General features: G+C 40.4%; 1 protein-coding gene across 1 annotated transcript in view; it reads left to right on the top strand.

Annotated features, from left to right (window-relative positions):
- The window catches only part of LOC311624842 (CD226 antigen-like), a gene marked incomplete at its 3' end in the record, with an annotated part of 58,888 nt that overhangs the window by 12,683 nt on the left and 18,269 nt on the right, over positions 1–27,936 (top strand). The window contains 1 exon segment of the mRNA XM_084888431.1: positions 12,543–12,893. Coding sequence (XP_084744557.1) covers positions 12,543–12,893 — 351 coding nt within the window.

Here is a 27,936-nt window from a genome sequence, read left to right as displayed (position 1 = left end):
AGTCTACTTTTGATGGGATTAATGTTGATAAATAATAGTGTACACCCTCTCTAAATCCACTGCCTAGACATTTGCCTTTTGATGTGAAGAAAAAAGGGAAATGAGTGAGGTGTTTGTGTTTTAGAAGTTTCTGATTATGTAAACATGTGGACCACGTCCCCACAGTGCAGGGAAGAACTCGTTATGTAGCCTGGAAGAGCGTTTTGGGACTTGAGAGGTAAAGAGATCACTTCCAGTTTGAGGAAACCATGGGAGGTATCTGCCCCAGCTTGGAAGTCTGAATTATGATTCTAGAAGGAAGACACATCATGAAAAACATGATGTATAAGGGAAATGCTCTTTATATCTGGGACATATGAAAAATACATTGGGTCACAGTTTGAGGGGAAGGGCAGTAGGAGAGATCTGGATTCTGGACTTCATTAGGTGATTGGTTAATTCTCCAATAGTGGAAGCTACTTATTGGTCAGGATTGAAACCATTGTTTGGAGCCATTCCTCCATTGTTTCTCATTTCAAGAACGGGGCAAGGTTTCTTAGCTGCCTCTGCAGGGTGCGTTGCATATGGAGTGAAAGAGAATTTAAGGGACAGAAAAGGCATGAGCAAAGACAGCATCACCCTTCCTGTGATTCCAACAGCGTTGGGCACAGTGCTTGCACTTGTGGGATGTCACTGGGAGTTTGTTGCTCCTTAGGAGTTTGCTCAGTAAAATGGCAAAAGGATGGGGGTACAAGGTGGCAAGTGATGCTTCCATAGAAAACCTGTACACAGGAAAGATGTTAATTTCAAACATGTCTAAGGGGAACAGAACACCTCTGATGAGTGCCTTCCAGGGAGTATGAAGTATTTTCCCTCAAGGTAACATTTATAGTCCGTAATATGTAAAACATAGTTTGAAGTTGTTGCCTTTTTTTTTTTTGGTATATACTTATTTCCCTAAATAATTATTTATACCTAACTTCATTATTAAGAAAAACAAAAGGAGAAGAGATCCCCCTCCTCCAAATATATTCTTTCCATGGGGAGTTGATTGACATGTATCTACCATTTTCTACAGATTTTGTAGTTTACTGAGATACCTGGGTCATTTATTCCACCAGTTTATTCCCCCCCCCCCCAGAATAGTTTATTGCCATTTGCAAATGATTTTTTTTATAGGATGTACCTACAGTAATTAAATTTATAGAAACAGAAAGTAAAATGGTGCTTGTCAGGGAGTAGGGATGGATAGTGGGGAATTGTTTAATAGGTATAGAGTTTCAATTTTGCAAGATAAAAGGAGTTTTGAAGATTAATTGCAGATATGTGAATGTACATAACACTACTGAACTGGACACTTAAAATGGTTAAAATAGTAAATTTATGTTATGTATATTTTACCACAATTTAAAATATTTTACATATACATCTGATGTTGAGTTCAGTTATAGGACTAATTTATGGGAGATTTCACTATTAACAATGATCTATTAAGAGAAACTCCAGTTATTGTTTTGCTTTTTGTCTTCATGACAGTAAGAACAAAGATGGAATTCTTCTAACTAGTCCTGTGTCATTCGGAAAGTCCCCTCATTTTTTTTGAGCTTTGGTTTATTAATCTATAGAATCCTATCTAATAAAGAGAGAATATGCTAATTGACCATTACACTCTCACAAAAGATGGCAGTGCCCATAGCCAATAAATAAGGAGGGAATATGCTTACCGACTGCTACACCTTCAAAGAAGGCAGTGCTCACAGCCCCACAGGGTGGTAGGCATGTGCTATGGCTGGGCCTGTCCCCCCTGGTGGGGTCTGGACACTCCATGCGTCTGCCTCCGGAGTCCCCCAGTTCCCTCAGTTCCCCAGCCATCCAGGGTCACCCAAGGCTCAGGTACTGAGGCTTACATTGCCAGCAGTAGCAGCAGCAGAGGTATGATGGGGGCGTCACCTTTCCCTGATTGCCGGGTTGCCTCCTGCTCATGAGGGCTCCCAGACTGTGAGGGGGGCAGGCCAGGCTGAGGGACCCCCCTCCCCTTCAGGGCATAAATTTTCATGCACCGGACTCTAGTGGGAATAAAAATATGCATCTTATGGGCAGGCTTGGGAATTAATGAGATGATGTGTGTGCCTAAGACATAGCAGATGCTCAATGCATGGCCATTCTGTTGAGTTACCTCTTCATGTTCCCTAAGGAATGAGACATTCTGTACCGAGTGAAAGTTCGGGAGTATTTCTATAAATACACACTACCACTTGCCAGGAGCTGGGGGGAGGTAGAGAGGATAAAGGGAAGATAAATGGTGATAGAAGGAGATTTAGCTTTGGGTGGTGGACCCACAATGCAACATACAGGTGATGTATTATAGAGTTGTGCACCTTAAACCTATAAAATTTATTAACCAATGTCATCCCAATAAATTCAATAAAACTTACAAAAGACCTAGTACATATAAATTTAAGGAGTCTACCAGATTTTGATTAATATAATTTTTTTTTTTTTTTTAGTTTTATAGTATTGGCTTGGAGGTCTATAGAACAATCAAGTGTCGATCATATAAAAATGTGCAGTTTCTGTAGCAGTTGTCAATTCAGACGATGTCTGTGCATGCCGTCCTTTATAAACATTGCTGTATCTCTCTTCTATAAACATTTTTTCTGTGGCAGTCCGAGGGCACAATATTCCATTGATGTTTATTGACTGTTCTCTTTCCATCCTGAATCATATGTGTTGCTTCTATCAAGCTTGTCACTTTTTTGCAAGTTTCCCATTAATCTACTTAATTTTGTTTTAGGCCTCCAGGATTTGTGGAGATAAATTTATGGATTTCTATTGAGGGGGAATAGAGTCCTCACTGGGGAACAGCAAATTTTTAAAAAGGCCAGAGCTGATGGGCAAGCAGGTATAAAAGAGAACCTTTTTGCAGTTGCTGCTAAGAGACTTGAGAAATCTCAGTGGGCTTCTCATCAGTCACACTGTAGCCCTGGATCTGCCAGTCTCCATCCTCACTGTGTCTCCCTGACCCTCCCCTCCCCCCCAGCACTCCCTTAGTCCTCCACACAGCACTGTGCTGTCTCTCTGAGCCCCACAACACTGTGCTGTCTCCCTGAGCGTGCCCCCCGCCCCCCCCCCCCAGCACTGTGCCGACTTTGTTCCCAGCACTTCTAACTCCCACCCATCCTCACCACTTCAAGCTGCTTTGGGGTAGAATTCCGAGGCACTTGCTTTCAGCATTGTATGTCCTCAGAATAACCGGGTCTCAGTTTCCTGACTTGATGGAATTAGTGGAGACATGCATCTGAGATGCTATTGAAATGCAGCATTTCTAAATGAGGCCATGGGACCTTCAATGTGAGTTGTTCCTTTTACCCAGGTCTGTGTCTATTGCAACATTTGTATAGTCTCAGCAAGGCTGTCCTCTTGACGATGAAATTATTTCTTATGCCTTATTAGGCCCATGTAAATATTTGAAAAATAATATTTATTCTCATTCGAATAAATGTAAAGTTTTGTAATATATTTGCCACACTTTCAGTGCTGTTATAAAAACCTCTGAATGCTTATTTCTCCAGGTTTGTATCTATGTTAGTGCTCTGCTTAGTCATTGATGGCTGGTCATTTATCATGGGGAATTTCTTGTGTCAATGTCACTGATAATAAGGGCTAACAGAAAGAGTGAGGATTCTTGGTATTCCCTTGTGTAATTATCCCAAGGCAGAAATGAGATCTTCTTTTTTTATTTCTACAAACACAAACACACACACACAAACACACACACACACACACACACAACCAAACCATGATAATAAAAATAAAGAATATCTTAAGGCAAATTATTCCAAACAGAATTGGATAAAATTTGGAGTGTGTAGGCCACATAATGTTTGAGTCCTTAGCTTTTATTTGCAGTTACTTAGGCTGATTAATGAACAGAAAGGCCACGTCAGGTCACATTCCTGAAGGTGACTACCTGACTTTTTTTTTTTTTTTTAAGAAATTAATTTTTTAAATCCTTGTGCAGTGTTGGTTCCTATTCAGCAAACTCCACATCTTGTTACTTGTACGTGGGCATCGGTCATGATAAACGATTCCGTTGTTTGGCCTGACCCTGCATTGTTCCGCAAGAAAAGATGAAAATATACTTTGCCGAGTGTCATTTATTTCACACAGAGATAATGTGCTTTGTCTCTTCAGTGTTTATTTATTCTTAAAATGTAGATAATCTTCTTGTCTTTGGTTCATTTGAAAAGTGGAGTCATTAGCTTTCTTTTGCTGCCAGACGTTGTTTGAAAGGTTTTATCTGCCTCCCAGATGACCCTTTAAGTATTTTGGTGAAAATGAAATCTTTCTTCTTATATAATAACATTCCGTGGCTCCAGGCTTCATTGGCACAATTTTAGATATTCTTTTTAGCCATATAAAAGGTCATTTTTTCCCCCCTCTCCTATGTTTGAAAAATCTCCCTGACAGCTTTTCTGGTGTGTTTGAATTGCTCAAGCTTCTCCAATATTCTTCCTCACCTTGAGCATAATGGAAACAGAGAGGCCGCAGCCAGTTTTTGGTTATCCTTGAGAGATGAAGCAGCAAATTAGCTGAGATAACATCCAATTCGCATTCGATGCAGCGGTTGAAGCCTCTACTGTCAAAACATTTACTGTTGGAAGTTTTAACCTTTTTCGATGTTTGACATTTCTCTTCCTTTTCCTCCTTTTCTCTTGTTCCGGTTGCGGAGCCTCCAGCAGTGACAGGAATTCTCAAATGCTTCTCATCATTCAGTGTCTAGACCTCGGTTACTTCCTTCATCCACACCGAGTACAGCCACCTGCTCCGTCTCCCCGAAGTCTCACTGTCCAGCCCCAAACATTCACGCCACAACACTAAGCATAAGCATATTGGCCAATGTCCCAAGCCTTTTCCTCTCCACCTGCATTTCCTACGATTCCCGACGTGCATCGGTGTGTCCTTGGTGGTTGCTTACCTCTGTGTCTTTGCTTTAAGTCCAGCCAAGACTTGCTTCTGTGCCTGGGCTGTATGTACCTCCTCTTCCACTGCTTCCCTGTCCTGGCTCCCACTGCGTGGACTCTGACGATCTGTTTAATCATAGTATGGCTTCCTTACTATATTGGCACTGGGCGGACAGGGACCATGTCTGTCTTATTTTTCACTGCATCCCTAATATCTGCTCCAGTCCCATACATATATTAGGCCCTTAGTAAAGATTTTTAAACTGAATTTATGATTAAAGCATGTGACTCTTTTGTAAGCTACCCATGTGAGGATAGGTCTTGCCCAAATATATAGCCCATAAATATGGCCTCATCAATCTTTTTACCATAGAATCCTAAGGGTTGGTTTGCTTGAATGGGGTTGGCTCCCTACACTGCCGAAAGCTGTAAGAGCTGTGTGATGTGGGGCTGTGGTGAGTGCGCCCTGCTTGAGATTGAGCTGGGGTCTGCCATGCCTGGGACATCAGGCTCAGAGAGGAAGCTCTGACTCATGTTCAAGGCTCGAATCCAGGGACTCTTGGCCACGATAAAGCTCTTTACTTCTTTCGGAGAGGTTCCAAACTGATCCTTATTTCCTTCCCAAAACCTTCTCCTGATACTTCAAAGCTTAGTGACCAGTGGATTAATTGTTAGATGGGAGCCTTCATCTTTGACCCTTTTCAGTTGCCTTTTCTCCTAATACATTACCTGAGGAATTAAAAATATGCTTATCCACATATGTCAGGACATACCTAACACTCTAGGCTGTACAGTCGCGACCCACAGGTTGAGAACTGCTAGCAGGGTCACTTAAGACCATCGGAAAACACAGATATTTACATTACGATTCATAACAGTAGCAAAATTACAGTTATGAAGTAGCAACAAAAATAATTTTATGGTCGGGAGTCACAACAACATGAGGAACTGTATTGAAGGGTCGCGGCATTAGAAAGGTTGAGAACCACTGGTCTAGATGATGTAAGATGAAAGTAACAATTTTGGGGAATCTCTAGAGGTTTGGTGCAATGACCTACCTGGTTGTGTGTCTTCCCATCAGCTCACACTGTGCTTTACTTGTCTTTGTGTCAACCCATAGTAATCTCTGTTGAAGGGAAGAAGAAAGGAAGTAAAGAAGGAAGGAAGGGAAAAAAGGAAGAAAGGAAGGAAGGAAGGATAAAAGAGGCAATTTTGTTTGTAATCTGTCTTCTAGTCTAAATCCCCCACCCGGCAATTGCAGGCCCTCATTCTCCCCTAAACTTTGGGCCTAGGGAAGACCTGTAACCTATGACCTGTGACCTGTGACCTGTGACCTGTGACAAGGCAGGCTCCTGACTCCTTTCCTTTGCTGCAGCCAGTGTATTCCGAGACACTAGCCAATGGGAATTGGCTTCCATTCCTTCTAACTGGAAAACAATCTATTGGGCAGTTTTTCCTGGATGTGTTTGTTGGTGCAGCTGGGAACTGAGGTCGTTATGTGCATTTTAACAAGGACAAGCAAAGAAATTGATTTCTGATATAGGATTTGAAGCATCATAAAATAAGATATTTAGGAACAGGGGCTTCCTTGGGAGCCTCCTTCCTCTGTGAAAGCAGCCCAGTTTCCACTCGGAGTGTCCTGTGTGTCCATTCACTGGGTAGGGATGGCAGCCCTGGTCCAGGGGCGCTGCTCAAGCCTCCTGCCTTGTGGGACTCCCTTTTCTGCCACCCGCCAGCTGGGCCTGCCTCCAGCTGGGCCTGCCTCCGGGCTGTCGGGAGGACTCGGGGTGCTAGCACATGTAATGCATCTAATGTAAGGGCAAATTCCATGGTAAGGGCAAATGCCAGGCCTGTTAGTTTGCTTTTGAAATATGTTGAAAATGTTAAATGCATATGAGACAAACTGCTTACCATCGTCTCCAATGATAGTCACCGACACAGTCTGTTTTCTAGTCGGGGAGGATTAGGGTCGGTGTTCATCTTTTGATTCTTTTTCTGTAAAACTCGGCCATGCAGAAAGTCTACCAGCAATTTCCAAGTCTGTGAGGCCAACTGCTGACATTTTGGTGGAAAACAAGCCAGTCCCCTGGGCTGTTTGTCACCGTCTAGGTTTGCAAGCCCTCTGAGCTCTACTATTTAAAATTCTTACCTCCCAGGAGTCATTTACGTTTCTGGCTGGAGAAAGTGCACTGTTGCTCTTGTACTACAGCAAACCTCGTGGTGCTGACTTACAGAGAGCACTGTTCTCCCTCATTGTACTGGAACGGAGAGACGGAGTTTGCTTTCTAACAATTAAAGCCTGTGAGCTAAAGTTACAGCATGAGGATCCATGGCCCCTTCAGATGAACACCCTAAAGACCTGGGGGCTCCGTGAAGCAGCCAGGAGGCAGCCTGGACTCTGGGGGCCCACCTGTGGCCACAGCAGGTGAATCACAGGACGTTTGAATCACAAGTGGCCCCAGACCCGGGCCATAACCTCTGGCTCTTTGGTGTTCACAGGGGCCCTGCGTTCTGGACAAACTGCACACCTTCTCTTAGTGTGTGTTTTCTGGGCCGCACCTCTGCCCTGCCAGCTAGGACATGCTTGCCTGATTCCAACGACTTCTTCCATTGAAACAGATGGCCGAGCTCTCGGCCTCGGGACGCTTTGTCAGGTTGTGTTTTTATCTCTTCCAGCAGCTCTTGTTCTTCCCACTTATCTGTGCTGTTCAGTCAGGCAGTCCTTTAGCTTATTTTTATCTGGTTTGGCTCCTTCCCCTGTGTCTGCACTTTAAGTGAAGGACAGAGAATGGCCACGTGTGTGGAGGGGCGTGGAGAAGAAGGCTGATCCCCCAATGGGTGGCCTTGCTGCTTCTGATCGGTGCTGATGGGATCCAGACAGAGCACATAGGATTTTTAGGGCAGTGAGAATACTCTTATACTATGATGATGAATACGAGTCATTATATATCTGTCCAAAACCACGGATGTACAAGATGAAGAGTGAATGCTAAGGTGAACTATGGACTTTGTGGGATTATGATGTGTCCATGTAGGTTCATTCTCGGTAAAAAAAAAAGTATCAGCCTGGTGAGGGATGGAGGTAATGGGAGACTGTGTGTAGGTGATAGGAAATCTCTGTACCTCCCTTTCAATTTTATTGTAAACCCATAACTTCTCTAAAAATAAAGTTTTAAATTATTTTTAAAGTTCTTACCTGAGGGTGTTTTTATTGAGTTGCAATCTATTCTATGTTTATGCTAAGAATTAATACGTAACTAGTTAGAAATGTAAAATTAACTGGATTTTATTATTTTTGTTTCTGTTTTTAGGATTCAATTATAATCAAACCTTTCTTTCCTATTAACAACGACAATTTGATCCCCATTTTAAGTAGATTTACTTTCCAAATCAGGGTGCCAGGGTCCTTGTGCACATGGGGTCCTCCCGGTTTTCAGGTTGTTTTGGTCGCTCTCCATGTGCCGAACAGGAGGATCTGGTGCTCCGGGCAGCAGCAGGCCCCATGTGAGGGAGGCCGGTTGTGCTGACCTCCCCTAGATTTTCACCTGACTCCAGCCAGCTCTTTGGTATATCGGGAGAGGTTAAGGGAGTCCACTCTCTGCTTCCAAACCACCTGCCTCTGGGGTGGGCCTGCTTCTGTCAGTTCCAGCCCCTGTGTCTGTTGACAGATGGGCCTCGGTACTGATGTAGAGCCCTCCTTTCCCAGAGATCCCTAGGCCTGGCCTCCCTCTTGGGTCTGTCCTTCGTGCAAATACAGACACTTCACATCTAGTTGCAGTCCATGGTGTTGCTTTCTGGTTGAAGGGTGGGTTAGAGGGGCAGATAAAGCAGGTTTCTGAGATTGGGGGACAGATGTAGTCATAGAGGAAAACAAGCAGGTATGTGAGCACTGAAGAATAATATCAGGGCTGCCGCCAGGCCAGCCTGCGTCTCATTTTCGAGGCTTTGGCGCCGTGTAAAAATGGGTTTCCCTTTCTTTTTGTCATTTCTTTTATGTCCTTTCATTTTCTCAACACAGTGTGCTGTGATCTGATTCAGCCTTTTACTGATACTGTCTCTGGTTTCTTGTTTTCTCATGACTTCTTTTTCCTGTGTTAGTTTTATTCTAATTGCTCATTTGTTTCCTTTAATATTCTTAGTTTTTTCATTTCTTGTGGATTTTCTCTCTTTCCTTCTATTTCCCCCTCTGTTTTTGTGCTGGCTGATAACCCACAGATGAAATGTTTCCTGTGTGGTTGTCATGTGGGTAGAGTGTCAGCTTTGGTAAATGGTTGCCCAGCTACGGGGTGAGAAGCGGGAGTGCTGTGGTTTTCTCTTTCCAAAAACTTTCTGACACATGGAACCACTTGCTGAAGAAAAGAAGGTGGTTTAGTGGGGACGAAACTTTCACAGACAGTCTTCTAGTTGAACACAGACAGCGAACCTTATTGTATTTTGGACTTCATTTGGGGATCCTCTCTCCTCTCTTTTTTTTCATTGGACGTCAAGAAAGTGGCTCCCAGGCCAACCTGAGCAAGTTAGTGACACAGCGAGGCTGGGATTGGTCTCTCCCAGTTCCTCTTATTTTCCAGGGTCCATGTGCCCTGTGACACCATGACTGCCCTTTCTATTTGGACAATCGGTTGAAATTCCTCGTCAGCCATAGCAGAACTATTGGATTAAATAGACTGACATAACTTACCCCCGCCCCAAATAACCTAATTCTTGAAGGTTATTCTCTAGATCAGATTCTTCAATTGTTTGGTCTCAGGATCCCTTTATACTCCTTTTGAGACAATATTTTATTATGCTAAAAACATATAACATGAGGTCTAAAGTCTTAACCGATTTTTAAGCATACAAATAATGTTGCTAACTACAGGCACTATGGTGTCCAGCAACCATATCTCTAGAATATATTTATCTATTATAGTAGAAGTGAAACTCTACACCCACTGAGACTCAACTCCCCACATCTCCCCTGCCCAGCCCCTGGCAGCCACCATTCTATTCTTCGAGTCTATGAGTCTGACCATTTGAGATTCCTTACAGAAGTGGAATCATGCAGCATTCTCCATTGTGCATTCTTGGCACTCTTGTTAAAAACCAACTGACCATATACATGGTCTGACTTATTTCACTTGGCATATTGTCTTTCAGGTTTATCTGTGTTGTCTCAGAATGCAGGATTTCCTTCTTTTTGCAGGCTGAATAGCATCCCATTGTAATATATACCACACTTTAAAAATCTATTTATCCATCAATGGACATGTTTTTACTTGTGAATAGTGCTGCAATAGAGGCTGTGCCATTTTATATTCCTACCTACCATGTAAAAGGGTTTCAATTTCTTTATATTCTCACTAACAATTGTTTTTCAATTCTCCTTTTATTTTATTTTGTAATAGTCATCCTAACAGATGTGAGGTAATATCTCATTGTGATTTTGATTTGCGTTTCCCTAATGATTAGTGGCATTGAACGTCTTTTCATGTATCAGTTGGCCATTTGTACATCATCTTTAGAGAAATGTCTATTCAACTCTTTATCCCATTTTTTCAAATTAAATAATTAGTTATTTTTTATTTTGCTATTGAGTTGCAGGAATGCCTTACATATTTTGGAAATTAATCCTTCCAAATGTTTCAAATGTTTTCTCCCATTGTATAGGTTGCCTTTTCACTATGTTCACTGTTTTCTTTGCTGTGAGGAAATACTTTAGTTTGGTGTAGTCTCACTTGTCTATTTTTCCATTTGTTGCCTATGCTTTTGGTGTCATATTCAAGAATCATTGCCAAGGTTAGTATCATGAAACTTTCTCCTATGTTTTCTTCTGGGAGTGTTAAATAGTTTCAAGACTTACATTTAAGTCTTTATTATTTTGAGTTGGTTTTTATACCTGGTATAAGAGAAAGGTCCGATTTTATCCTCTTCTATTGTGTTTTTCCAAGGACATATGTTGAAGAGACTATCCTTTCTCCATTGTGCATTCCTGGCGCTCTGGTTGTAGATCAGCTGACCATGTATATATGGATTTATTTCTGGGCTTTCCATTCTCTTCCATTGGTCTGTATTTTTGTCTTTTTGCCAGAAACAGGTTGTTTTAATTATTGTTCTTTGTAGTTTAGTTTGAAATCAGGAAGTGTGGCACCTCCAACTCTGTTCTTTTTCAAGCTTGTTTTGTCTATTGTAACCTTTTGTGGTTCCATACAAATTTTAGAATTGTTTTTCCACATTTATTCTTTTAAAAATGATTGAAGACCCCAAAGAATTTTGTTCTATAAATATTTATTGTGATGGAAATGAAAACCAAACAAAATTTAAAAGACCAGAATTTATAAGCACATAACATACATCCCAGTGACTATCAGAGACTCTGAAAAATCTCTACCAAATATTCTTATAAGAGTGAATTTATAATATACATATTCTTATATAATAAGAGTTAAAAAAGTAAATTACATTTTAATATGACTATTAAAATTGGTGTGATATTTCAGGTCTCAGAGAGGGATACAGGAACTCTTTGGGATCTGAAGCCACACTATAAAAACTGCTGTTTGAGGCACCTAATGATTATGTACGAAGTGCTGTGTGCTGGGTATTCCAGCTATGGTGGTAGGAAGGTGGGGGAATATTGGAGGACTCTGTAATTACCCAGGAAGTTGTAAAACACAGAGTTTTTACTTTATGCATAAGAAAACCCATATGTCTGAAAAATGAATTTATGTATATATTCAATGAAGATGATTTGGTATTTCTTTTATGAATAATAAAATCTTAGTTGGCATTATTATAATCTAGACTAGAGGCCCAGTATATGAAATTTTTGCACTTGCGGGAAGCGGTGGCAGGGTCCCTCAGCCTGGCCTCTGTGCTCTTACAGCCTGGCTTCTTTTTTAAAAAAAAAAATATATATATATTTTATTGATTTTTTACAGAGAGGAAGAGAGAGGGATAGAGTGTTAGAAACATCAATGAGAGAGAATCATCGATCAGCTGCCTCTTGCAAACCCCCTACTGGGGATGTGCCTGCAACCAATGTACATGCCCTTGACTGAAATCGAACACGGGATCTTTCAGTCCTCAGGCCAATGCTCTATCCACTGAGCCAAACTGGTTTTGGCCAGCCTGGCTTCTTGGCTAAGTGGTGCTCCCACTAGGAATGCACTGACCATGAGGGAGCAGTTCCTGCATGGAGCATCTACCCCCTGGTGGTCAGTGTGCATCATAACTACTGGTCCTTATGCCATTCGATTTATTTGCATATTAGCCTTTTATTATATAGGATATTTGATACTCAGAGTCAGTGTGTGAAACAGCAGCCCATTCAACCTCTTGATATGATCACTTGTGACATTCAACCTCTTGATACAAGCACCAGAGCTTTTGATGATGTTTATTGCTATATGGTTAACCAAGTAAAAGTTAAGAGATATGTGTGAGCACATCCTTTCAAAAACCTTCTTCTTAGAAAAATGTGGTATAAAGCTGTCTGTAATTCCTAAAACTATGTTAAATGACATCACCAATCTTTTTTATGCCATTTTCTGAGTAGCTTCTACCCTTCCATTTAAAAAAATGAGGACCTAAGTATAATCAATGTCTTCTTCTTTTCAGATAGTTTTGAGATAGCTGTGCCGTCGTCGGATAGCCATGTGGTCTCAAAACCTGGAAAAAACATCACATTCACGTACAAACTTAAAACGAAGGATCCCATGCAACAAGTCACATGGGAAAAGATCCAGTCCCATCAGATTGACCTCCTAACCAGATGCAACTTGTCCCAAGGGAAAATCTTCCCCTCAAGGTTTAGGAGACCAATACTGACCAACTGCAACCAGAGGATGAAAAGGAGCTTAATCGTCATGCCCTACGTTGAGGCCTCTGACTCCGGACTTTACCGCTGTAGCTTCAAGGCCAGCACAGGAGAAAATGAAACCTTTGTGGTAAGGTTGACTGTAACTGATGGTGAGTATATGACAGAGGCCTTCTCGTGTCAAAAATGAAAAAAACCAAACCACTGTCGGTTGGTTTCTGTTGTCTTTTCTATAACTCTATTTTTCAAAATGTTTTTTAAAAAGTAATTGATTTGAGAGAGAGAGAGAGAGAGAGGGAGAGAAATATGAATTTGTTGTTCCACTTATTTATATATTCATTGGTTGATTCTTGTATGTGGCCTGATTGGGGATTGAACCCGCAACCTTGGTATATTGGGATGATGCTCTAACCAATGGTGCTACCCGGCTAGGGTCAAAATATTTTTTAATGAATAGGTTTAGGTAAGTTGTCAGTTATTGAATGCTAGTCTTTATCTTACTAATCCATCAATCACAGATTTAAAAATAAAAAATCTTTCCCGTTTTCTTGATTTATCCCATATTCCTGAAATTAAACAAAAAATTCAGGGAGTCTGAAAAAATACTTGGTCTCACCAGCTTGTGATTTCCATCTGTATACCTTCTTATTTTTCAGTTGCATTAAAACTTTTGAGGGTGGTGACTAGGTTTCATAATCCTCATATAACCTCGGCAATAACAAGAAGCTGCTGGATTAGTGTTTGCTGAGTCAGTGTTGTGTTGAGTGGGAATTTAATAAATGTTTGATAATAGAGTTGCTTCTTTGACACATTGGAGCTTTGAATCCCTCAGCTCTTTCAGATCTGTGAGCAGAAGCTGGCCCTGACAAGGTTGAAGCTGAACTCCAGGGCCTTTTAGCTGAGCTAGTTCCTTCCAGGGCCCGGTACTCACATTGCATTAGTAATCTGTCTCCCGGATCCTAAGGATGCCCTTACCTATGTGAGCTTTAGGCCTCACAAAAGCCATGGAACAGTAAGAAAAAATGATTTTTTGCTTGCTGAAGTGCAAACACAGAGAGACCAGCCACTCTAGATGTCTGTGTAGAGGCCTGGGTTACAACTGAGTGTGAGAAAGGTCATCCCAGGCGTCCCTGGTTTGTCCTCTGGGCACATTTTCTCATTGCAGAGGGACATGTTTAGAGAAAATAATTTATTTTTATTGGTGACAGAAATTCTTCTTCCCTCCCTCCTTTCTTTCCTTTCTTCCTTCCAGCCAGCCATCTTTCTTTCTTCTTTGCTGTCATCTGCTTCCAGGGAGCCCATGTGCCTTGCTTGTGTATAGACTTTTAAAGCTATGGCATCTTAGGATTTGGCTGTCTCTTTATGGATAGTTCAGGCTGCAACCCGCTGTTTCTTCCTGCCCTAGGAAGGAAGATAAAAAGATTTTGTATACACAATGGCCTGTTTGTGCTAAGCAGGACATTTGTCAGAGAACAGCCCTCTGTCTACAGCAGGGGTAGGGCATGTCTGGCCTGTGGGCCATGTATAAGGCCGGCGAAATCATTTGGTTTGGCCCTGCCAAGGCATTAGGGGTGAGTTAATTAAATGTTTGACCAAATATAGCAGGCTAATTTTTAAGTTGATGATTTTGTACGGTCTGTGAGTGATATAAATATTCAAATGGCCCTTGACAGAAAAAAGGTTCCCCACCCCTGGTCTACAGTCACCTTGGATCACATCAAGCCGCCTTTGCTCCTCTTAATGACAGGGGTGGGGGTGGGTTGGGGAGTTGTGGGATGCACATTCTTTTCAGAACTTGATGCAAAACAAGGTTGATGAGCCATTTGGAAGAGAAAATTAACTGAGATTCTTCACTTTAAATGTTGACTCCATTCCTTTAGACACATATAGACACTATTTCTTACCTAAACATAACCTTGCACTACAGAAGTATTTTTTAAACCTTGTCACATAAAAGAAAGACTGAGCATAGTCACTAATCTCCTTTTGGGACCAAGGCAAGAAAATGGTCTATTCAGAAAAATGTCATAAAGAACCATTTTCAAATACCAATGAAATTAGACCTTGTCCATTATATGTTGAAAAAGTGATTATAAACATCTTAAATCATGGAGAAAATGGGGTAATAGATATTTAGGAGATATAGTTATTTAACTCTTACTAATTTAAAAAAAAATCTTTCTCTTGTCAAAACATGATTCAGTTTCTTGCACAAGATGATTTATTTTCTTTGTACAGAAGCTGGTAGCACTGTTGAATATGAAAGCAACTGAACGTAATGGGGCAGCATTGTGAGTGTCCATTTGTTTTGAAAACCCACAGAATGGTTTTCTGAGATTCAGGGGCAGGTTGAAAGGATGTCAATGGGGCCTATTAGTTAGCAGTAATCATTGACAGAAGATGACAGCTGTTGACTGTATGCTTTGGTCTCATTCTCTTTTAAAATAATCATAAGTATGTACTGAATATTAAAAATCAGATGGAAAGCAAAACTAGAGCGCATGTATTTTCTCTGGTATGATTTGATTGTTTCAAAGCTTGAGGCTGTTCAGTAAAAAAATCAATGTAGAGCTAAAAGCAGAGAGACAGGTGTAAGATGTAGAGCAGATTTAATTTATCTCAACTGTCAAGGGAAAGGTGATTGTGACACAATTTTTAATAAACTGCTCTGCATCCTTTGTTACCTCCATCTTTATAGTAGGACTCATATTACACACACACACAGAGCTCTTCCCTGACATCTGTCTGCCTTTGTTCATATTCCGACAAGTACTGTGTACTCATAGGTCACCCAAGAGATGACACAATGTCAACCTATATGTTATATAGCCAGGCCTTGATTTATTTTGAAGAGAGAGAAAGTGGCAGAAGCATGAGTTAAACCAGAATTTACTATGGATTTTCTTTGTTAAATTAAAAGAAATACGTGTCTCCTGTTCTTGGATCCCAGGCTCTGAGAAGTAGGAAATAGTTCCAGACTGACTCTTCTGCATTTGAAATTTGTCTAGACCACAGGGGCAAGCATCAGGGAAAATGTGTGCATACAACAGTGACCAAAATTATTCTCGGCTCTTAATATTCTTTGGAATTTTATTAGTCATAAGAAAAGTATTTTAGTTTCCCCCAAAAGAATTTTTAATGTCTTTTAATATTAGCTAAATGATGTCAAACTACTATTGTTTTAACAGAGCTTGTTGATTATGAAAAGAGGAGAATCAAAGAAATGAAATCAGCTCTTTCAGGAAGTTTCTGGAGGAGACTATTTTAAACAAACTTCCACTGGCCACTGCTGAGCAGTAGTATAGTTTGCTCAGGTCCTTCTCCAATATTCTACCAATGAGCCCACTCAACTGAACCATCGAATTTCAAATGAGACATTGATGATCAGAGTAGAGAAAAGATTCAAAACAAGGGACGGGGAGTAACAGGAAGTAAGGATGAGAGGACGAGGAAGTTGTGTGTGGGTGACTGGCTAGGTGGGTACAAAGATTCTGAGTTACGGGTTAACCTAGAAGGTGACAGGCACAATTAAGTGATACCTTGTTGAAATTCTGGATCTCATTACGATCAATGAAAACCACTGTCAATTCTTTTTTGTTTGTTTTTGGCCATTATCAATTCTTGACCAAAGATGGCAAAATAACATTCAAGGAAGTGTAAGTCAAATAGTTACTGTGTATAGAATTAAGAAGTGAAATTCAAGGCAGAGGAAATGAGCTAAGAGTTCAATAGCACATGAATGATGGTGCTCTCAAACTAGGCTTCAAGGGAGCCCACTCAGGTAGACAAATTTCAAACGACACCTCCTCCAGGCAGATAAGTTAAGAACAGGTGCCCCTTTCTGGGCTGATGCAGACTCAAGCTTTGAACAGGTTTGAACAGGTTTGCTGGTGGCCCACGGGCCTTTTACCCACCTTGGCACATGTTCTATGTATGTGAAGATAATGGGCACAGAGGGGAGAGAGAAGTTGGTCTGATAGAAATGTCAGCTGTGCTTGTCACTCACTCTCTACTATTTTCTCCTTTTCTTAACCAACCTATCAACTTTTGACACATTTACCTTCTTTCCTTTAGCATTTCCATCAGATCTCACCACCTTCAAGATTTTCCACACTGGCCCACACTGCTCCCCACTCATTGCACCATTATGCATCTTGAATTTCTCAAACACTTATAACTTGGAAATTTATATGCTTGAGTCACTGCATCTATTTGCAGCAGTCCAGATTCTTATATTAGAAATTGTTTGAGGTATCCAATTTTGACATCTCTGCTTAAAGTTGTCAGATCTTTCCAGAATTTGTATTAATGCATGCTCTTAGCTGATTCCTTCTATGTTAATATTTGTATGTATTCTAGTAGAGACTGTGTCCATTTTGTGTTTCAGTTTTCTAGCTAGATTAGGTCTATATTTTTTTCATCAATACTGGACATTTTCTGTTTAGTGATTTCTGATCAAAGATACCTGAACACTTAGGTTAATTGCATTGTTTGAGAAGAAATTTTCATGAACTTTGTTTGCATTTATATCTTTCAAAAAAAAGTCTATTTTCTTTTTTAATTTTATTTTTCTTCTTTACCATATTTTCTGTAAATGGTACATATTTGTTGGTCTCCCTGGTCTAGGGAATGAGGTTTAAAAGGAAGGTGGCAAAAGTATTCAGTATGAAAACATGGTGCCAGAGTCAAGAGAGCCTTCCCATAGATTGCTTCCATGAGATCTAGAGTTCATTAATCCAGAATGTTCTGTTCCACTCCTGGGACTTTATAATAGATGTGAACATTGTAGGCATGGGAGTTGTCTGAGTTGGTGTTCATGGGGCTGCCAGATGTGCCCATTTCCCTGGCACAGTGTGATGGACCTTGGCCTCTCATTATCGTCACATACATAGAACATAATGAGCATGATGGTTAGTTCATATGACGGAACCATAGACCAGAGTCCCAGAGCACGGCCTGCACCTCCTACCAGTTCACACAGCCTCAGACGAAACAGATCAACCACGATGGTCCAGCCAATGTAGTGATGTTTTTAAGATTCCAGGCAACAACTGGGTATCCAGATGAAACAGTTTCCATCATCACAAGTGAGCTGATTTCTCAATCATGGCCCATTATGTTGTTGGCTCTGCTCAAATCTGTTCTTTCAGGAGACACTGCCCTGAATATTAATTTTCTCATCTCTCCTGATCTCACAGTCATTTCTTTATGCATACTGTGTTTGTATAGATAAAGAAGATGTTGAATTGAGTAATAGAAAGTTAATGTCACAGAGAAAGAAACGTTGAAAGAGGTCATGCTGAGTGGGCGATGCTATTGCAGAAAGAACGTTGTTGAGTGTGTTGGTGTGTCAGGTGCCTAGAGCAGATTCGCAGGGAACATCACAATAGAGTGTAAGTGGGTGGTATTTGAAAGAGCTAATCCTGGGAAAGGATTTTCTTTAAGTGGGTCTTTATCCACAGCGTCAATTTCCAACAATTTTCATGAAGTTTTCTTCTCTCCGGGAGCTTAGAACACAGGTAGACATTCAAATTCAGATCCATGCACTGACTTTCTGGCCAATGAAAATCCATGGCCATACTTATTCCAGAGACTTCCCTAATGATTCCAGCCACAAAACAGCCATTTAAACTCTGTCATGGGTGGGTTTCTCATTTTAAAATATCTGGAAACTGTTAACAGCTTGTGGTTGTCTCTCAGAGCCTTATTAAGAACTGAGCATAGAGGATGGTGTGAAATTTTCCCCAAGGCAAACAGGAAACAACTTACAATTTTAAAAACTTAGCTCTTCATATAAGATTAATGGTGTTCCATTCTCCATGGCAATTCTAATTTTCAGTATCACAGTTCAATTAGTCAACGACTTCCAACTTCAACTGAAGTATTTCTATCATGAACTGACCTGACTCCTGCAGAATATTCAAGGGTGACTCAGTAGATTTGCAGAGGGCTGTTTTGAAAAGAACAGGAAATGAATAGTGAATATTTATCATTTGTAGAGATATATTTTTGGACCCTAAATTGTATCATCAAGTAATTTACACTGAAATGATTCAGTGATTCTTAAAGGGCATTTATTAATCTGAGAAATATTTTTGGGTAGCTTTTATAAAAAAAATTTTTGCAACCTCTTTGGCCACAATAAAGTTCATTTCTAGAATTAACTCAATATATTTTACTTTTGCTGGAACTCAATGTCACTGTGATGTTTATAGTTGTTTGACTAGAAGAGTGGCATTTTATTGGATGAGCCTACAGGAAGAGATTCTTCCTTTCACAGATACAGGTTGACATGGTGATGGCTCTTGATCCGATTGTTAGGGTGGGAGGAACAACTTTAGTTATGGAGAGTAGTGAGTGAAATGAGAATTCTTATCATCACAGTGATGAACATGGGCAAATGAAGAATGTATACGGCAATGAGAAGATTGCACTAACAAAGGCTGAGATATTGTCTGTCTTCAAAGAAGCTCAAGGACACAATGGTTGTGCAAATGACCCCCAAATCAAGGCCACTCGGAGACACATTTGCAAATATAGAAAGATAGGTTTGCAGGGTATGATTATTGTCCTGATGTTAACATGTTAGGGCTTTTTGATTTATATAGAGCACTCAGATAAATGCTTCACTCTCTTAAGTTGTGTGCCCATACATGCATGAATTCAGATGTCTGTTACATTTGCTAGGAGGGGCAGGGAGCATATTAGTCAATTAGCTATGTGGTAAGCATTCCTCTACTCATAGGGACAAGAGAAAACAATTTCCATGTTAAAGTATTCAGAATAGTTATATTCTCTCACATTTATGGGCCTTTGCAACTAAATAGTACATACAATATTGGTATGCCTACTGTATTTTGTTGTATGGGGAAATGTTTATCCTGATCTCAGTAGAGCATTTGAAACATTTCTCATCATAGCCTTGTGCATAAACGTAACGCAGACACTGTAATGGAGAGTCATGCCTGGTAAGACAACAGTAAGGATAACACTGTACTAGGGAGTTACAATATAATTAGAACCCAAATCTCCTCTCTACCCAGAAAATAGGTCCACAAAGGTGGAAAAGAAAGAACACAATTTCATTATTGAATAAGCACTCCACTGGGATTGAGGAGTGCGTCACAGGCAATCTGCTAGGAGACTGTAAAGTCAGAAAGAATCTCCCCTTTTGTAGAGCCCAGCAGCTACAACCCATGACACCCACATTGTCAAGGTCCTCAAGTAGAGGACTTGGTGGCCCCATTGGTCACTGAGGTCATCCTAGAACGAGCTTTTTAGTCTTTCCTTGGAGCAAGGTTTTGCCCCTTGGAGCAAGGTGCCTGTCCTCCCACAGAATTGGGAGAGGGGGCCTCTCTTCCTAATGATGACATTCCAAAAGGATGGTTTTGATCTGTTAGAGCAGAGAAACCAAGCAAATCAGGAAAGCGCGTGGGGCCAAGTCAGAAGGACTGACAGATCCCCAGGAGGAGAACAGGTTTTTTCCTTAACAGTTAGGGAAAGGTGGGATGCCCCCAAATCCCAGTTCTCAGGCACTAGTTGAGGGCCAGGCTTAGGTCTGTCACATTCACTCTCACTGAAAAGGTGAGCAGTGTGCATACAGTCTTGTCATTCTGGCTTATGATACATGAATACAGTCTCCTTTAAATAACCAGGATTTATAAAAATTGAGGTGCGTGCTCAAGAAATATAGCCAGACAGAAATATTTTGGGGAGGGGGGGAGGTGAGATGTCTAATACGGCAGAATCAATCTTAAAAACTTTCTCTACAGGTGTACAAAGTCAAAGAATGTCATCATCTGTGTGCCACATATGCTGACTTAAGTAACTCTTGCCATTCGCTCACCAGTCACTGTAGAGAATGTTGACCCATAGTAGGGCATCACGCAGGTAATGACACCAGGAAATGTAGCTAGATCAAGTAAATAAACATTACAGCCAGTCTTAGACTCTTTGCCAACCGATGTAAAATTTTTAACTGTGTAAGTCATTTGCCATTGAAAGAGGCAAACCCACTGTCGCAAAATCTGTACATAGGGACCCACTGTCACAAAATCTGAACATAGGGCTAGAAGCTTGCTCCCCTCATTGGTTTGCTGCAGGACAATCATTCAGACTCTCAGTGCCTATATTTTTCAGCTAAAATCTGACAATGATTTTATTTTGAGGGCGGTTAGTTGCTATTCATACAGAAGAAGGATTAGAGGTAGATGTCATGGTCCTTTAATTGTCTGAAAGAACTTACCCTTTAACATCTTCTTGCTATACAACAGGGAAAGATTTCTGAAACATAAAGGGTATAAAATCAATTGGTACAAAGAAAGTTGACCTTTGAAATACTATTACCACACCAATATCCACTTGCTAAATAGTTCAGGCCCACAGGAAAGTTCAGCCGGCTTCAGGCTACTGTTCTTTCCAGTGGCCCTCGAAACTTATACTTGTTTCACAAGTTTTTACCAACACACCCTCTGTTTTTTCCCATAGAGGAGGGCATGCCCTCAGGAGCAAGATTCCTCTGTCACTCATGACTAGTTGTTCAACATGGAACTCCAACACAAAACAAATAGAAATGAGTTATTTATTTACTCCACTTTAAATGTATAGATACAAAATATAAGTAAACTATCCATAATTTATATGTCAGTTGTTGCTTAAATATATAAAGCACCTCTATCAGTTTTACCTAAGCCCCATTTGCACTTCTGGAGTTGACTTAATCACCACTTTGCATTTGCCAAACAAACAAACAACAACAACAACAACAACAACAAAAAAAAAAAAAAAAAGGAAAGAAAAGGCATTTGGGAGAACCAGGGAAATTCCAGGGGGAAAGAATTAGAATTAGAAGACAGGTCTGGGCCCAGGATATCTCTCCTCAATCTCTGAGTTTTCATCAAATGGATGTTAAAAGTGGCCCGGAGATTGGATATATGTGTAGTAAATAAAAAGTTGCAGTAGACCAGGTAATCCTGAGGCTGTCTGCTCACATATCTTTACCTCGTGGGAAGTCACACACTGAACATTCCATCTGTACATAGAAATAAATCCAGTCTTTCTGCTTCTTTTTTAATGAGGTAAAAAAGTAAGAATAACTCTGATACCCTCTATGACCCACCTAGGCTGCTTAGAGGGTTAGGCTCTGTGAGTTTTTCCCCAGCATTCTTTTCAATCAGATATTTAGGTCCTGAGTGATTTCTCTCACCAATCTGACCCCACTGTTTCCTCACTCACTAACCCACCCCAAACTCTAATTCAGGATAAACAATAACTTTACTGCCATTGCTGTCCACCAGGCCCCGAGGGAAGATCTGGCAGCATTCCTATCATGAGCCTTGTTAAGGGTTTTTGACTCAGCCATAAATACTTGCCATTGGAGGGTTGCAGCTCTGGAGTGAATTGTTCATTTATACCAGAAATATCTCACTGACAATTTGTTTTAACTGTATTTACCCTTTTTGATGGGAAGGAAAATAATGGCCATATGGTTCGCGACACTTTTGGCCTCCTATGAATCAACACACCATTGGGAAGAAAGTGGAGGAAAAACATCAGCAAAATAGTGGCTGCTGAGAATAGACAAGCATTCTTCTTTCTTTAAGAGGGAGGCTTTTAGGCTGATGTTTCTCAACCAAAGATCTCTTAGCGAAGTTAGGAAATAGTGAATGTTAGGACTGCCAATTATCTCCCTAAAGCATCCAGTGCTGCTTGCTTTGCTTTTGTACGTTTGTGTTTTTAGCCATACTGTGCCCAGCAAGCTGTGTGGTTGCACCATGAGGTTCTATGTCCTGATGGCTCACATGGAGGCAGAGGAAGGGCTGGAAATAGGGAAAGGCAGGACTGGCTGGAGGCTGGGATGCTCGCAATGGCCCAGTCTGCTGCAGTGTTACTGAATCCTACCTGCCCCCCCCACGCTGTTCCCCTTATTTCTTATGGGAAAATGCCTTTTCCATGGGTGTTTTTAAATCAGCCAGGACCTTTCAAAACAGTGTGAGCTCCTTCTGTTTGGTCTCTTGCTCCTTTCACAGAGCGCCTAAACCTTTACCATTTTCTGTAGAATCGGGGAGGAGGTGTGTGAGAAGCCTCTTTTGCTATAATATTTGGTCTTAGTCCCCTGTTCCTGACACAAAGGATTCAGAGACCCTTGGTCTCCAGAGTGTAGTGACTTTTTTATGTTAATGAAGGACTGGTGGCTGAAGGCCCCTAGGTAGCTGCAGGACAGGGCTGGTTGCCTGAGGAGGGACCCTCCAATTAGAGGTTTGGAACATTGAGCCCAATTCCCTGAGGGGAGAGGGGCTGGGGATGAACTAATCACCAATGGCAAATGATTTAATCAATTGTGACTGTTCTGATTAGAGAAAGCACATTCGAACCCTGATGAGTTGTATGCCCTGGGACACGGGAGCTATCATCAGAATGCAGTCCATCCTCCTTTTCCTGAGAACAACCTTGTGGCTGAAGCAGTCTAGTCCTGGAGGCACCCACCCTTTGGAACTCAGCCCCTGTTATCTGCAATCTGCAAACCCGCCCTCTGTGACCCCTTCTGCCTGCATTGCCTCTAACCTGCAACCATTATTCTTTGCCTACTTCCCCTGGCCTGCAATTTTTAATTTCATGTAATTGTTGTCCTTCTACAAAATATAAGCAGCTGGCTTATGGGGAGGGAGGGGGGTAGAGCAGATTTTTTTGTGGAAGACTTACTGGCATTATTTGAATAAATGCTCATATGTATCTCTGCTTAATTGGCTCAAGTGGTGACAGGCAGCCCAGAGCCACTGGTTGTCCAGTTACAGTGCCAGTTGGGGTACTGGAAACATCAGGGGAACACCATGTAAAACATATGATTGTCTAACCACCAAGCTATATACCCAAAACCAAAATGGAATAAAACCAAAAGAAAATAAGTAAATAAGAGAGTTATATCTCAGACCTAATAACAAAAAAAAAACAAAACAAAAACGTCACTTGAGTCATAAACACATGGATTTGAAATCCTGTTGAACTAATCAATACACCTACCTTGAAATGCAATGCATTAAAAGATGAATGCATGAATGAACAGATTTGACTGCAGCAGGTCAAACATTAATTACCAGAAGAGGTGGAAACAGGTAACATATTTCACGATACAGAATGCATTGAAAACTTGTATCTATGATTGGGCATTGTGAAATAAATGACCATCCTTTTTAGTGGTTTCTACTTCAGTCATTTAATTTAGAGCTTAATAAAAACAATGCTAACTTCATTCGTAGAGTTCTGTGTTCCCTTCTACAAAGTACCTCTCTACAGCCTGCACGTTAAATATAACCACTAAATTTTGGCAGATTATTCTGTTTTAAGCACGCAGGCCTTTAAATTTTTGAGCTCTTTCCCTCCTGATTAATAAAAGCAATATATCATTTAGACAGTTTGGAAAATACCAAAAAGCCTCAAGAAACAATTGCTTTTAATTCGATTCCCTGAAGACCATCACTTTAAAATTTTGGCATGCTGCTGCCTTGCAGGCTGTTTTTCCCGAGTAAGTTAAATACTTGATTGAGAACTGTTGGATTGTGAATTCTGGTTTTGAAATTTTACTTAACTTTCTATCTATAGTCAGCAGTTTTTCATTTCCTTGGGATTCTTTACACACATCATTCCATTGCCCAAAGCCATGTTATCAGGGTGGACTATACCAGCATCTTAGACTTCACTGGAGAGCTGTGAATTCTGGGAGCCACCCAGGCCTAAAGGGTTCCTCTGAGGGTGGGGCTCAGCAACCAGGTGATTCAGATGCAAATGAAGTTGACAACCCCAGCTGCAGAGTCTTGCTGATTTGCCTACTCTTGGGAAACAAGGATTTTCTTTTTGCTGTTAGAAATGTTATACAGTTTAGAGTTTTTCTTTGGAATAAAACAATTAATCAAACGTGAAAGGGTGTGACACAGAGACCAATTTCTTTTTTGTTGCAGGTTGCAACAGTTTTTGCTTCTCAAAGAACTTGCGATGGGCAATCTCACCACAGGCTTCCTTTTATACCAACTTACACTTTAAGAGCTTTTTGCTAATAACTTATTTCTCTCATATTGTCTTATGTACCTTTTTCTCAAAAGCAACCTAGCAATATTACGCTTATCTTTACATTTCATTTGTAATACTTTGATCTTCAGTTATTTTTCATTTTGATTGCCTCAATCCGGTATATTTATTTATTTTTATAAATGGGAAAGTCATTTCTCATTCAATAATCTATTTACATTTTCTTCTAGTATCTACATAAAAATTCAGATCTCTATTTCACCCAGGTTTTTTTTTTTTTTTTTTTACTGTAATGACTATCTAAATAGCATTTTAAAAATGTAGTTAATTTTCCCAGAATACTGTCAATGAATTTATTGATAATAACTCTTATTTTCTTGCTATGATTGCCTGCTTGATTTTACCTTAGCACATGTTATATTCAAATTATTTCAGTACAGCAAGTCCTTTTATAGTCCTGGGTTATAATGTAAAATAATTTCAGGTATTTTGTTTATTTTCATAATGTGCCAAGAGCTTCAAAAAGTTAATTTCTTATTTCATGGGGAGAAAGATTAATTGTTCTTTTTGTAGCTGGAATAATGTGTTTTTGCTCTGAGTAAATTCCTTTCCCATCAAATTTGGACAAGTTTATATACTTTTATTCACCTAATAGTTTAAATGAATTTAAAGTGTAAAAGTAGTGCTCATTATTTAACTTAGGTTCTTAGTAATATCTGCAAAAGAATGAGTGGGTGTTGACTTTGAGCTCTTACCATGAAAAAAATCGCAGCTAAATACAGTGAATTCTAAAGGAAGATGTAATCTGTCAGGTGGTTAAAAATCCATGAGAAGTGTGATTTCTCCAGTTACTGTGGGATTCCAGAGAGCCGGAATCACAGGGCCAGCATGGGGCTCTAATTTCCAGAGCCAGAAAGTCGTGCTGTCTCTGCCTTGGCTTATACCCATCTCTCATGTTTGCTGTCCCCAAAAAGGTAGCAATGAGGACAGTCCCTGGGTTCCAGTTCCATCCATTCCCACAACAGCACAAATGGGTTTTCTTCTCCTGGGAGGGAGCTCTGTGAGAGGCAGTGGGTGAGGTGTGCTGTGGGCAGGAGGCAGTTTACAGCTGAAACAGGCTCTGAGCTCACTGGGGTCATACTGCAGAGGTGATGTCTCTCTAGTAGTTTACTACTCTTGGATATTGTCTCATTCGATTCTCACCATAATTCTGTGATTTAATCAGAGGTGTCATCACTGTCACCAGTGGACTGATGAAGAAAGGCATGCAGAGAAGGTTAAGGATTTGCTGGAAGTCAAAAAATGGGATAGTGAGCCTAGCTGGCGTGGCTCAGTGTTTAAGCTTCCACCTTTGAACCAGGAGGTCACAGTTCAATTCTGGTCAAGGGCTCATGCCTGGGTTGCAGGCTCAATACCCTGTGGGGAGGGGAGTGGGGGGAGGGTAGGCAGGAAGCAGCAGATTAATGATTCTCTCTCATTAATACTTTCTTTCTCTCTGCCCACCCTCCCTTTCTTTCTTGTTTGTACCTTTCAAACTAGATAGTGAAAGAACCAGGGTGGGAATTTCAGATTCCATGGAAGCAGTGAGTTGGAGTAACACATTTTTTGCTGATTAGTTTTTACCATTAATCCCAGCTGAGTAGAAAATGGTTTTAAACAAAATTCTACATATAAACATCAAAGTTACATACTAGTACTGTTGTGTGTTGAATGTACTTAATACATCATACTTAAGTAATCTTTATTTGTATATTATTTTGACGGTTTTTTTTCTTTTTTATTTATTTTTTATTTTTTTTTCTTTTTTATTTTATTTTATTTTATTTTTTAAATATATTTTATTGATTTTTTTTTTGACCCACTCCCTCCCTCCCCAGAGTTTTGTGTCCATTGGTTGCACTTATATGCATGTATACAAGTCCTTCGGTTGATCTATTATCTCCCCCAGATCTTCCTCCCCTCCCCGCTGTAATTTGACAGTCTACTTGTTGATATACTGTCTCTATATCTATCTTATGGTTCATCAGTTTATAATGTTCTTTATTATCCACAAATGAGTGAGGTCATGTGGTGTTTCTCTTTCATTGATTGGCTTATTTCACTCAGCATGATGTTCTCCAATTCCATCCAGGTTGCTGCAAATGATGAGAATTCCTTCTTTTTTATGGCAGCATAGTATTCCCTTGTGTAGATATACCATAGTTTTTGGATCCAATCATCTGCTGACTGACAGGCTGTTTCCAAATTCTGGCTATTGTAGATTGTGCTGCTATGAACATAGGGGTGCATATATCCTTTCTGATTGGTGTTTCTAGTTTCTTGGGATATATTCCTAGAAGTGGGATTACTGGGTCAAATGGGAGTTCCATTTTCAGTTTTTTGAGGAATCTCCACACTGTTCTCCACAGTGGTTGCACCAGTCTGCATTCCTACCGGCAGTGCACGAGGGTTCCTTTTTCTCCGCAACCTCGCCAACACTTGTCGTTTGCTGATTTGTTGATGTTGGCCATTCTGACAGGTGTGAGATGGTACCGCATTGTTGTTTTGATTTGCATCTCTCGGACAATTAGTGACTTTGAGCATGTTTTCATGTGCCTTTTGGCCTTCCTTCTGTCTTCTTTTGAAAATATTCTATTTAGGTCCATTGCCCATTTTTTAATTGGATCATTCATCTTCCTTTTATTTAGTTGTATAAGCTGTTTGTAGATGTTGGAGATTAAACCTTTATCAGTGGTAACATTTGCAAATATGTTCTCCCACACAGTGGGCTTTCTTGTTGTTTTGATGATGGTTTCTTTTGCTGTAAAAAAGCTTTTTATTTTGATGTAGTCCCATTTGTTTATTTTCTCTTTAGCTTCCATTGCCCTAGGGGTAGTATCAGTGAAGAAGTTCTTTTGGCATACGTCTGAGATTTTGTTGCCTGTGGATGCTTCTAGTATTTTTGGTTTCCCGTCTGATGTTTAAGTCCTGTATCCATTTTGAGTTTATTTTTGTGTATGGTGTAAGTTGGTGACCTAGTTTCATTCTTTTGCATGTATCTGTCCAATTTTCCCAACACCATTTATTGAAGAGACTGTCTTGACTCCATTGTATATTTGTGCCTCCTTTGTCAAATATTAATTGAGCATAGTGATTTGGGTTGATATCTGGGTTCTCGATTCGATTCCATTGATC

This window comes from Pipistrellus hanaki, assembly GCF_964339955.1.
Source record: "Pipistrellus hanaki genome assembly, chromosome: 6".
In the NCBI taxonomy this organism is placed as follows: domain Eukaryota; kingdom Metazoa; phylum Chordata; class Mammalia; order Chiroptera; family Vespertilionidae; genus Pipistrellus; species Pipistrellus hanaki.
Note: the sequence above shows the minus strand (reverse complement) of the source record. Positions and strands in the feature narration are given on the sequence as shown.